Source organism: Haliotis rufescens, unplaced genomic scaffold (assembly GCF_023055435.1).
Source record: "Haliotis rufescens isolate VD_foot unplaced genomic scaffold, xgHalRufe1.0.p SCAF_2, whole genome shotgun sequence".
Classification (NCBI taxonomy): Eukaryota; Metazoa; Mollusca; class Gastropoda; order Lepetellida; family Haliotidae; genus Haliotis; species Haliotis rufescens.
Genome location: NW_025963890.1, coordinates 17,887,236 through 17,899,997, shown reverse-complemented (window position 1 = coordinate 17,899,997; position 12,762 = coordinate 17,887,236). Strand labels below are relative to the sequence as shown.

Here is a 12,762-nt window from a genome sequence, read left to right as displayed (position 1 = left end):
AAGTAGTCTGTAGGCAGTTTTTATGTTAATTGTGTTGTTCTGTATAAGAATGAAATTATACATCTATAAAACGTAAACCTCCCTCTTCTCGCGTTATCTCAGAATAGTCAACAAAATGTCTGCTTACGACAGCGTACAAACAGGTGGTCTTAAACTCAAGGGTGTGTCTGATCATTCCATTAAAAAGTGAGTGTTACACAGGTATATAATAGCAAGGAATAAACCTTTTAGTTATTTCCCAGTACAATTAACTTAATTAAATGACAAGCGCCCCTTTAATTATGACTATTAAATTTGTTCAGTTTTCGATCATTACTGAGTATGTGGATGAAACTAATTCTTAGTAACGCCATAGTACAGGGATGTAGCGTATCGGGATATTGTAGTGTTATGTAAAGAAATTACAGGAACCTTAAGCATCTCTTTAACATGTAAAGTGTAAAAGCTGTTTTCTATGCTGTTGGATGGTCTCTGGTTAGATAGACATTTCAGATTTCTTACTCATCTTCAAATTTACCCTCAGAAAGAAAAAGAAGAAGAGTAAGGACAAAGACAAGGAACAGAGACATTTGGAGCTGTCTTTAGAAAATGAGGGTAAAGAGCCAACTTCACCAACCAGCAGCACAACTCGCATGTATGTTGCCAAGAAAACTAAAGCTGAGCTTGCTTTTGAAAAAGTCAAGGAGAAAAGGGTAATTGTTTCAATCAAACTACTCATTTCTGACAATAAGTCAGAGTTTGTTATACATGTCTATTTGTGACCCAATAAATTATTTGTAGTATACTTTGTAGCATTGTGACATATGTGTTCATTGTTTGATGCCACACTCAGCACTAGCAGCTATATGGTGACGGTCTGAAAATAATAAAGTCTCCACCATAAATACCAGTGATTGACATCATGAGTATCAATCCTCACAATCTGGATATGATGACATGCAATAAACCGTTCCACCCGATCCCTTTGTCACCACTTGCGACAAGCATAGACTGCTGGAGACCTATATTCTTATCTGGAGTTCCCATGGGTCAAAATAACATACTGTATTCGACGTAATACGCACCCCGCTCTAATAAGCGCCCACGGCGATATTTGCTAATATATTGGCTAGTGAACAATCCCAATTAGCACCCCTTCCGATTGATAAATGTACACAAGACTTATTTATTCCTGTATAATACGTTTGTTATATCCACCCTTAATTATGGGCAATTAAATTCTGGAAAAATATATCTGTCGTTTATTAACATTTCAGGCTGTCAGCATAAACCACAAAATTTACGATCTTTCAACTCTGTTGTTTTTCACCAATAATATCATAATAAGAGCCCCCTTTTTATAATTTTGAGAGCGCCCTGGGCGCTTATTATGTTGATTATGGTAAGTTCACTGTTTAAAACTAAGGGAAAGAACATGATTTAGAAACTTTGACCTGAAAAGTTTTTGCATGAAATGGGGTGCAGGGATTGATCTGGGATTTCAAACAAAGTGCCCCTGGCAGGCAAATTGGGAAAAAAATTGCTATTTATTCCAAATTTGGATGTGTTTTAAGTTCTAATTTTCTTAAATTCAGAGGTAGTTTAACATTGTATTTTGAGATTGTATTCCATGCAGTAATACAAAACTAAGCATAAAAACCTCTTCCTATTTATTGTTCCTGATATCTGTGAAATATAGGTTAAATCTACAAAGGCATAACATTGGTGATTAGTTACATACATTAACATGTATTGGGAAACATTGTTTTACGATTTGGGAATTATAAATGACATTTGCTGCTGACTTGGGGCCAAATATTGGCCACCTAGCAAGTCTAGATAAATCACTGACTGTGACAATACATCAAATTGTGCTGCTTAATATTTAACATGGCTGACTTTTTGTGAGTGATCTAACTTTGTCATTATAACTCTGACATTTAAGACAACAAATAAACATAGTCTTTTTTTTTAATATGTTATTCAGCTCTCCATCAATATTGTTTAACTTGCCATGTGTTTTGTTGTTTACAGCAAGCTGAACAGATTCTAGAAAAGGCTAGTACAAGTCATAAAGAACAAATAATGGTAAGATGCAGTATTGGACAATCGTTAGTATGGATGCATTTAAAATTTTATAAAAGAAATGTATTCAGTTTGTCACTGAACCACTGATGCTGCTAACAAGGTCAGCCAGACACATTGCTTATTAGTTGGAGCTAATTATACATGCCACTCTAATTAGCAGCTGACACAATTATACACACAAATCTTTTTAATTGATCACAGTAAGCTTAATAGCTAATTGGCAGGTAGGTAGGTAGGAAGGGAAGGTTCTGAATGTGTAATAAAAAGAGGATTTTGTTGTGAGTCCAGCTATTACCAGTATTACATTTAATTTAAAAATATTAACATGTTAATGTTAACATGTTTGCTCTATTTTATTTGATAATTTGTGGATACATACATACATTTAATATTTAAAGGTGAACAGATTTATAATACATATAATCAAAAATGAAAAGATGGTCACGGTAGCAATTAAATGTAGATAGTACCAGTGGATATGATAGAGGTGTGTTGGGTGCGACTAATAAGCCATATAAACTGTTTACTGATCAATTTTATATCTTTTTGTCTGTTTAATATGATCATGAATAGATGCCAAAATGTTTAGAATCACGTTTGCAGTTTCTAAGGAACTACCATAAAGTAGGGAATTGATGTTGTGTCCCATGCTACAGAAGTAAGAGTTTGATTGATGGTACTATAATATAGACATATAAGGAAATAATGAGCAGTACCGTCCTCGCACATAGAACCGCAGGAACAAGAAGGGTCTTCAGGGATGTGTCTATTACACTTATGGGCAATCAAGTCACTACATCCTAATCTTGAGTCGCAAGTGAAAGATCTGACATTTTCTTGATCTGTAGTCCAAGTCAAAATGCTGTGTATAATCATCAATTTCATAAAGATTTCATTTAAAAAGTCCTATGGAACCTGTATTGGTCACTTTGGGCAAGCAAGCTCTGTTGTAAATGAATATAGTGACAAGTTAATGATCATAACATATTTATGTATCAACCTATGATGTGTCTTATTTTCATTTCAGAAATTAAATAAGCACTTGGATACACTGACAGAACATTTTGATATCCCCAAAGTCAGCTGGACCAAGTAATTCCTCCAAGGGAGATAACTCCTACAGTACTACATCCGACCCAGGCTACAAGCAAGATGGAGAAATTCCTGTCTGGAACAGAAATTTGTGTTTTTATGTCAATGTGTCACTGAACTAGTACAGACACTAACAGATAGACACATATATCACATGTGGAAAGAAGGATGTGGTTTAAAATTATAATGAATTGGAAATATTTGACCTTTTATTATTTTAGGTATGAAACGTCGATTTAACCTCTTACCAATTGTTATCTATTTTGTTGTGAATAGCTGAAACTTTATTGTTGAAGCGTAACTATTCACTCACTAACTCACTGCCATTGTCATCAGTGATGAGGCAGTGTCTTGGTTTGTTGTTTGATTGTACTTGTGAATCCGAAAATATTTATTTTTCAAACAAAACTTGTTATCATGGAGGTAACATACATAACACTTTTTATACATATTTGCAGTATCTAAATAAAAGAATAATATTTATGAACCAGAAAAGTCACTGATCCCTTTTGAGGGTCGGAGAGCCCTTTTTGAATTTAGAGTAAAGATATTTGAACAGAATCTTTTATTAAGGGTATGTATAATTATCAATGTATCTCAGGTATTCTTACTGACATCAACCGCTCCTAGTAATCATTTTCATTATGAAACATCTACTTTTCAACAATAATTATGTTGTTTAATTGTGTTGATAGTGGTGCCATCTGTAAGTATTGCTTCTATGTTTCATGTGTAAGTAATTGTACTGTATATGGTCTACTCATGTCCTTTGTATTCACTGTCAGTCATACAAGTTGGACAACAATTAATCAGTTATTAGCTTTTTATCCAACTTTTACAAAATGTGAGGAAGGAGGCATTTTATATTTTAGATCTTGTTTGTTTTTAATGCCAAATGTTATGTGTGTTCATTAGCTGTGGAGGAATTTGATTCACTTTAAGCATGTTTGGTAGGACTGTGTTTCATGTATGTGGTGTTTCACATCTACGGTGTATTTCATCAAGTAAAGAATGAATACATTGTGATATTCGTGGTGTGTGGTCACATGGGACAACAAAACAATGATGTTTGGTAGGTAGGTGTGCAGAGATGAAAATCTAATAATGATGGCCCTATATATCATACACAGTAAGAGTAAGTTCCATTCAAATTCTTACTAAAACATTTCTGTCATTTTCTACACAACTACTCACCAATATCCATGTCTCGTACATTTCCTTTATATTTTAGGGATTGTCTATTGCTATGAAAATCCCAGATTGTATGCATCAATAAATATCATGTCATCATTACTTGGTTGTATAGTTGTTCATTCACAAGCTTTTTACCAGACAATATTGTGTCCTCTATGCATACAAATTGAATCTTTTAATTGATCAAAATCAGAATACACATTACTTATAACTGACATTTGTATATTGGTAAGAAATATACCAGTACTCAAAAGTTCAGAGTGTCAGTGGTTCTTCAATCTAACATTGAAATCCCCATCTGGAATAGGCTAAAGACATCTGAGCATATGCAATCATATAACATCAGTACAATTCTTGGCAATGAAGGAAGTGTGCCCCATGTTGCCAGCCTGGGACCCATTTGTTCATGCCTTGGACCCTGAAACAACTGAGATTCTCCTGAACTTAGCAAAATATAGACCGATGATGAGACTGGGGGCAGATGACTGCCTAAGGTCTGGAACCGCATTCTTCTTGTGAGGGTTGACTGCAATGGTGGTCAAAGTCATAATGAAATAACTCTATTGCACAGTGCCACACTAACTAGTTCTCTCAGTAACAATATGTAATACCTACACTTGCTGTGAAAGTACTCATGGAGCTTAAAACACTATTCATTCATCAAAGCTCATGAAACATGCAAAAACCAGATTTTTATTTTGATACAGTGTTCCTCTGCGAGGATATCTGACAACCCCTCCACAGAAGGTAGTGTTAGGTGAACTTTCTAATCAGCCTTGATGCTTTGAAATTCGCAGGAATGAGCAAAGCAGACAGACAGGCATATGTGATTTCTGTAGCATGAAAATGAAGTTATTAAAAGATCAATTCTGAATGCAAATAATAGAAACCAAGTCATTATATTGGTGTGGATATTTTATACACCCCATTGTTTCTCAGTGCCATGAGAGTACCATAGAAGGAGCATTTGATATCTGTGTAGGTTTTCTTTTGTTCAAATCAAAAGTTCTCAGTCAAGGTGGTAAGGAAATGAAAAGAAACAAATGAAATGAAAGCTGACATCTTATTGGCCAAGGCACCCATGCATCCTCCATTTAGGTAAAGGACCCTATATAAAATCTTATCTCATGCGGACTCCCTGTTTAGAATGGGCGGTCAAAGGTCGCTCAGGGTTCACTCACTTTATGTATTTTGAATGGACAATTAGAAAAGAAAGGAACGGTATATTAAGACCTCTTTTGGCCCACAATGTGTATAATTTAAGGAATGCGGAAACCGTTTGGAAATAATTATGAAAGTTATCGGATATTTTCATATGAAAAAATTACTCTTCTGCTTTACAAGACCGGCATGTTTGGGCTTTTAACAACACCTAATAGACAGGCAGAAGTTAGCAGCGGCTCGCTTTTCATTATTATTTTTTCGAATAACGAAAAACAAGCCAGCAGGGTTGGTTATTTAAAGGCTGTATATTAAACAACTACATTAATGTGGTCAAATACACTGATGAAACTCATGTTTAGTTATTCAGTATTTTTGAATAACGAAATACTAGCCATCAGCAGGTGCGTTATTCAGTTTATGATCAGCAGTTCTATGAAGCATACGATAATCTATATCGTTCAACAACTGTTTAGTTATTTAGGTGAGGTGAGGTGAGGTGAAATTGGGTTTAACGACGCTTCCTAGCACACTGAGATACCATGCCACAGATTAACATGAATACCCCACTCAGACACAGTATACTGACTCCGAGCCGACCAGTCCTTGCTTTAGCCCGTAATGCAAGCACCAGGCAGGTTAATAACAAGTATCATCTTTTAAGGTCTTTTGGTATGACGCGGCCGGGGATCAAACCCCGGACCTTCCGCTCTCCGGGCGGACGCTCTACCTTAGTTATGTAGTACTTTTCAAAAACGAAAAACATGCCTGCACTTGGTTCGCTATTCAGTTTATGTCCACCATTTCTATCAAATACCTGTTTGTACTTTTGAATAACGAAAAACAAGCCAACAACGGATTCGTTATTCAAAGGCCGTATGTTAAGCAACGACAGTAACGTTGCTCACCAAATGTCGAGGTAAAGCTGAAATGTACTTAAAAGACTGATCTTAGAGGTTTTCAGGAAGCATGGTACTAATATCTGAACACGAGCCTATTTCCTAGGCTACAATCCGTTGACACTGAGTACGAATCCCAGATTCAAAACAAATTTGCTAGGAGTCTTGTCTCCCTGTAAATCCGATCACTAACCACATTGAACCGTGTCATCTTAGACTAACATCTAGTCTCTTAAAAGAATTTTTTTTCAGAATAAACAGTTGTTAAATTATGGTTATAAAAGATAATATAAAGGAACCCAGAAACTTTCTCCATTTTCGGATACTGAATCTAGACTTGCCAAAGTTTATAGACTTGCATTGGCTGTATTGGATATATTTGTTTCAGGGTCTGTATGACAGAGTACCTGTCATCTCAACATGCCATCATAAACCAGCAGGAGAGTACCCGGAAATGAGCGCTAGCAGCCGTCTACTTGAAAGTGAAGGAACAAAGGCGTTAGCATCATCCAAGTAGAAGTTCAAGGCCCTGATTTAATGATTTCACTTCGGCATGTTTATGAAGGGTATATCTCCATGGGCGTCACTTGTTTATGGTTAAGGAAGCCCCTTCAGTATAGAGGCATGTTAATATGCTTTGTGCATGATCATATGTAGTTATATTATATATGCGGGTCGGGCTTATTAACCCAGTAGGGTTGGCTTATTGGGTCCGCAATGAACCGGACCATTTAACATTCTCGGAGGTCTAGGAATGTTTGTTCCATGTGTGTTGTGTGCTGTCGGGCTGGAAGTCCCGTGGAACATGTCTTAGAATAAAGTAAAATGTTCTCTTTCACGGAATAAAATGTGACCGAAATATAATTCTTTAGCAACGTCATTGGAGTTCCTTTAAGCGTTGGTCTTTCAGTTGGTTTATTATATTATTGTCCTATCTCATTGTCTTGATGTCAATGTCCTTGAAACAAAATACGCTGCAACACCCCTCTTGTTTTATACATGCAGTTGCAACAAGACCGTATGGACAAAGAGTTGTCAGGATAAAGCAGAATGAATATGTATTAAAACCTACAAATATGTATTAATATCTTCAAATCACTGGTTCATCAACGATGTCAATGTCTTTGAAACAAAATACGCTGCAACACCCCTCTCGTTTTATACATGCAGTTGCAGCAAGACCGTATGGACAAAGAGTTGTCAGGAGCGGGGATCAAGCAGTATGAATATGTATTAAAATTTGCCAATATGTATTAAGATCTTCAAATCACTGGTTCGCCAAACCTTACAATCAATAAAAAAGGTATGTTGATACTTATTGCTGAATTATAGGAAATATATATATTTTCTTGCATGTCTAACCTCACTTTATTTTGGTATCAGTTAAACAGAGTGATTTATTCATGCATGTAGACCTCCTAGTTGACACCCCCTTGCTTAACCTGCCATTGTCCGTGGACTGCTCCCCATTTAATGACCCTGACAGTCACATAAACGTATGCAACCGCTGCCGGGTCACGGTCCGTACTACACACATAGGGCACTGACTTTGTACCTTTGACCCACGTTACACAACATTCTTGTGTTTGAAGCCGGCTATATGACCATCATAAAATGGGGATCGGGTGGTTATAATGTGTCACCCGGCTTATATAAGATGGGGATTGGGTGGTTATAATGTGTCACCCAGCTTATATAAGATGGGGATCGGGTGGTTACAATGTGTCACCCGGCTTATATAAGATGGGGATCGGGTGGTTATAATGTGTCACCCGGCTTATATAAGATGGGGATCGGGTGGTTACAATGTGTCACCCGGCTTATATAAGATGGGGATCGGGTTGTTATAATGTGTCACCCGGCTTATATAAGATGGGGATCGGGTGGTTATAATGTGCCACCCGGCTTATATAAGATGGGGATTGGGTGGTTATAATGTGTCACCCGGCTTATATAAGATGGGGATCGGGTGGTTATAATGTGTCACCCGGCTTATATAAGATGGGGATTGGGTGGTTATAATGTGTCACCCGACGTCGTATCTTGGCACATTGTGGTTTTTTTGTATCTTGACGGCGTATATGGTCTCTCTGTTTATAGTCTATCGTGTATAGTCTATCGTGGCATGTTGCGGCTCATAACAGCATACTCCCACTCACTCTTAACGCTGACAATGCAATAGAAAATCATGTTCACTTGAAAAATATAAAATTAGATATTTTAGAATATAAATTAGATGACAAAAGAAGATGACGCATTGCTAAATTCAGCAATAATTTACCATACATGCATTTACAATTAATAGTCCGAATAAATATATTTGTATCCGTTTGTAAATTAATCTATCATAAATGTATCTTACATTTATATGACTTATAATTCGAAACCATTTCCTGGCTTTAAAATATTTAACAATAGATAATGGCATCGTATATCATATAAACTGAAAACACAATGCAGCGGCAGTGTGCCGTAGAACAATGTACCAATTGGCAATGGAGAAACGCGCTGTTAAAGGTTCTGCTATTAGCTCCAGGACGTCGTTATTGAAGGAGTCGTGAAGTCATTCTGTTGTTGCAACAATGTAGCCTTGTTCGCAAGTCCAAGTCGTGATCACCGAGCCATGGCGGCGAATGACCTGAGGACGCGTCTACAATACATATAGCGCTAGGAGTTTCATTTGTTTACGACTGTCGTGTTTTCAGTCGCTTTCTGGAACGGGACCCGTGCCGTTATTAGTGTAAGTTCATGTTTACATGCGACCCCAGACTAACATCTTGTCTCTGAAATGAACATATTTAACCGAAAAAAAGTTGTTAAATTATAGTTATAAAATATTTTTTAAAAGAAGACCAGGGACTTTCTACATTTTCAGATACTGCAATCTAGACTTGCCAAATATTATAGACTTGCATGGGCTGGATTGGATATATTTGTCTCAAAGTCTGTATGACAGACGAAGGCGACCCATGTACTTGTAAAGAGGCCAATATATCAGATTATTAATCTTTATGGTCTCTAATTGTAATCGAGAGAAACCATTAGCAACAGCTGAACCCGACCCTTATTAGAAGCCTGGCGCTTATTAAGCAGACACACATGCACTTCGCTTCACCAGTCCAGTAATCTTGAACGGGACATTAAGTCCCATCTCACCTCACCTCTGGGTACAAAGGATCCACCCGCCCTGTTGTTTCTGAGCTAAAACGGCACAAGAAACACACCCATTCACTTAATAGGGAAAATACGGTACACGATTTATTTAGGTGTAGTTCCATGATATCTCTTTCATGTTATATGCCATTTGTATGAGTTTCACATTGGCCATTTTGTATAATTTGGGACGCCATGGTTTTGGTTTGGATTGCTGTTTAAAGCCGCACTCAGCAATATTCCAGCTATATGACGGCGGTCTGTAAATAATCGAGTCTGGAACAGAAAATGCAGTCTTTGACATTATGAGCATCAATCCACCCAATTGCGATACGATTTGGTTGGTTGGTTGGTTTGTTACTTTACGCCGCACTCAGCAGTATTCCAGCTATATGACGGTGGTCTGTAAATAATCGAGTCTTGACCAGACAATCCAGTGGTTGATATCATGAACATCGATCCACGCAATTGGGATCGATGAAATTCTTCAACCAAGTCAGCGACCCTGACCATCCGATCCAACATTGGGATACGTCCGCCCGGAGAGCGGAAGGTCCGGGGTTCGATCAAGCATGCACCAAGGAAGTCAGCGAGCCTGACCATGCAATCCCGTTAGTCGCTTCTTACGGCAAGTGTGGGTTGCGGAAGACCTATTCTACCCCGGATCTTCACGGGTCTCTTGGGACTCCTACTGGGTAAGAACAATGAGCACAAATTTTAGCACATGTGTTACTCACTACAAAAGTAAAATGTTATCACACACTGAAACTTTATCATCACCATATAGTATAGTTTCTAGATTGTTCATTGCACTTTGAACAGCATTTAAATCATGTTGATGTACGTAGTATATGTTTTCTTCAAAGAATAGGCTTTACACATCGTAAACACGCGACGTTAAACAACAAACAAACAAATTATAGAGACCTTTGAAAAGTGAGGGGCGGATGGTCTGCCTCATGGACCTGTCTTATTATGTGTCACCGTAGCTCGAGTGAGTGAGTGAGTGAGTTCGGTTTAACGCCGCTTTTAACAGTATTCCAGTTATATCGCGGCGTTTCAGCTTAATGTGGGAGGAAAGCCCGATGTGATGCAGGTCTTAGACGTTTACCACTTCGGTGAAACCCACGAGCACGGTGCTGACAAACCTAGAAACATAATCGGGGCGAACCGGGATTCGAACCCACAATCATAGGTTTCTGGCGTGCCCAAGGGACGCAACTCTGCACAGCGAATCGCGGCGCCTTAGACGACTGGGCCACCCGTGCCCCCCATAGCTCGAGGCGAGGGACGTCTATCATGCCATTAACCACTGGTTTGTCTGATCCAGTAACGAGTAATTACAGGCCCCGCGGTATCCCTGGGATGTTGCTGACTGCTGAGCGAAACAAGAGCGAGTCTTTGAGATGCAGGTGAACCTCGTTTTGAACATTATTTCCGTTGTGTCACGGCGTGTCAGCTTGATGCAAGAGGAAACCGGTCATTGGTTGTTACAACTAGTTTAATGCCATGAGCACGTGTAACATCAGACGTCAGCGGATCCTGGAAGCCAAGGGACGCAACTCAACGCAGATACAGGATACAGGTAGAAGTCGAGCTTCAGAAAATACCAGCCGGTTTTGATCGAAATACGTTAAGGTGTTACTCATATATATTGCTAAATTCATTTGACCTGGGCAATTACACAAACATAACTTAACAATGGCGGATAATTTTCTAGTCAGTCTCTTGGATGAACCTCCCTATACAGCGGTGTCAAATTTCGTCTGAGAGAGATCATTGTGTGTCTATGTTGTTAATATGTTGCCAGAATTGCCCTTTTGACAGCCTTAGGTAAGTATGATGTAAAGAGTGAGGGCGTTACTTCCTGAAGTGCTTTTTACTTATATTTTTATACATTACATCCTGTTAAGTGATACAAATATTAACGAAATGAATATTTAAGACACGTTTGTGTTAATTTTGGAATTTTCTTTTAATCTAAGAACGCCCTTACAGCATAACAATTGTGCTGACATGACGACGACTGTCTGTGCCCGCAGGGAAACCGCACTCAACATGTGCACGAGGCGTGAGAAAAAAGCCGGTTTCTTTTTTGGACAATACAAGTCATGTAGATCGTGATTGCTTATATTGTTTACTTAAAATAAATGTCCTGGAAAGTTGCAACGTGTTGGCATGGTACACTGATGTGCAGAAAAGACACCCATGTTGAAGACGACTAACGAAGAATTGAGGCGTGCGTGCGTGCGTGCGTGCGTGCATGCGTGCGTGCGTGCGATTTACTAGCCCAGACTGCTCAGGCCTACATTGTCCTTCCCTCCTTTTCTCTCCAAACCAGCTGATGGAATGAACCTGAAACTTCAGGTCAGGAGAGGGGAAATAAAGTTGAACGTGCCGCTCAAGATTGTTTCACTTATAAAGCCACGTGCATGCGCGTGTGGGTCTGCTTGTACTAGTTAGACTTATGTCCGTTTTATAGTGCTAGCCAACTGAGATACCATGCCGCTGTTTTAACATGAATATCCAACTGAGACACAGTATGCTGACTCTGAGCCGACCAGTCCTTGTTTTATCCCCTAATGCCAAGCGCCAGGCAGGGTAACAACAAGTACCATCTTTTAACGTCTTTTGGTATGACGCGGCCGGGGATCGAACACCCGAACTTCCGCTCTCTGGGCAGACGCCTTACGTGAAGGAGAGAGTGATACTTGTAACAAGTGCTAGAAAGGTGGGGCATCAACCAAGGAATTAAACAACTCTATGAATTTAAACCATCATCGACCATGCCTATTAGGAGCGAAAGTCAAGACATGATGAAGTCAAACTTTATTTGTTAATAAATGGGTAATTAGTTCTTGTCGCAATAAAGTTGAAACACGCTGCCATGAAACACTCACCCAGCCACTCACCCATACGCCCACCTACTCACCCTCGATCATTCACTCACCCATACGCCCACCTACTCACCCACTCACTTATTCACCCTCTCTTTCACTCACCCATACGCCCACCCACTCACTCATTCACCCTCTCTTTCACTCACCCATACGCCAGCCTACCCAACCACTCACTCGTTCACCCTCTCTTTCACTCACTCATACGCCCACCTACCCACTCACTCATTCATCCTCTCTTTCACTCACTCATTCACCCTCTCGTTCACTCACTCATTCACCCTCTCTTTCACTCGCCT

At 39.0% G+C, this 12,762-nt stretch overlaps 1 protein-coding gene across 1 annotated transcript; it reads left to right on the top strand.

Moving 5' to 3' along the window:
• The first annotated feature begins 63 nt into the window (after positions 1–63).
• On the top strand, positions 64–4,452 carry LOC124138777 (protein FAM32A-like). Its single transcript, XM_046505639.2, has 4 exons — positions 64–186; positions 524–692; positions 2,014–2,067; positions 3,095–4,452. Exons 1-4 carry the CDS (start codon positions 116–118, stop codon positions 3,161–3,163), a joined length of 363 nt encoding a protein of 120 aa, XP_046361595.1. The 5' UTR covers positions 64–115; the 3' UTR covers positions 3,164–4,452.
• Positions 4,453–12,762: the final 8,310 nt, after the last annotated feature.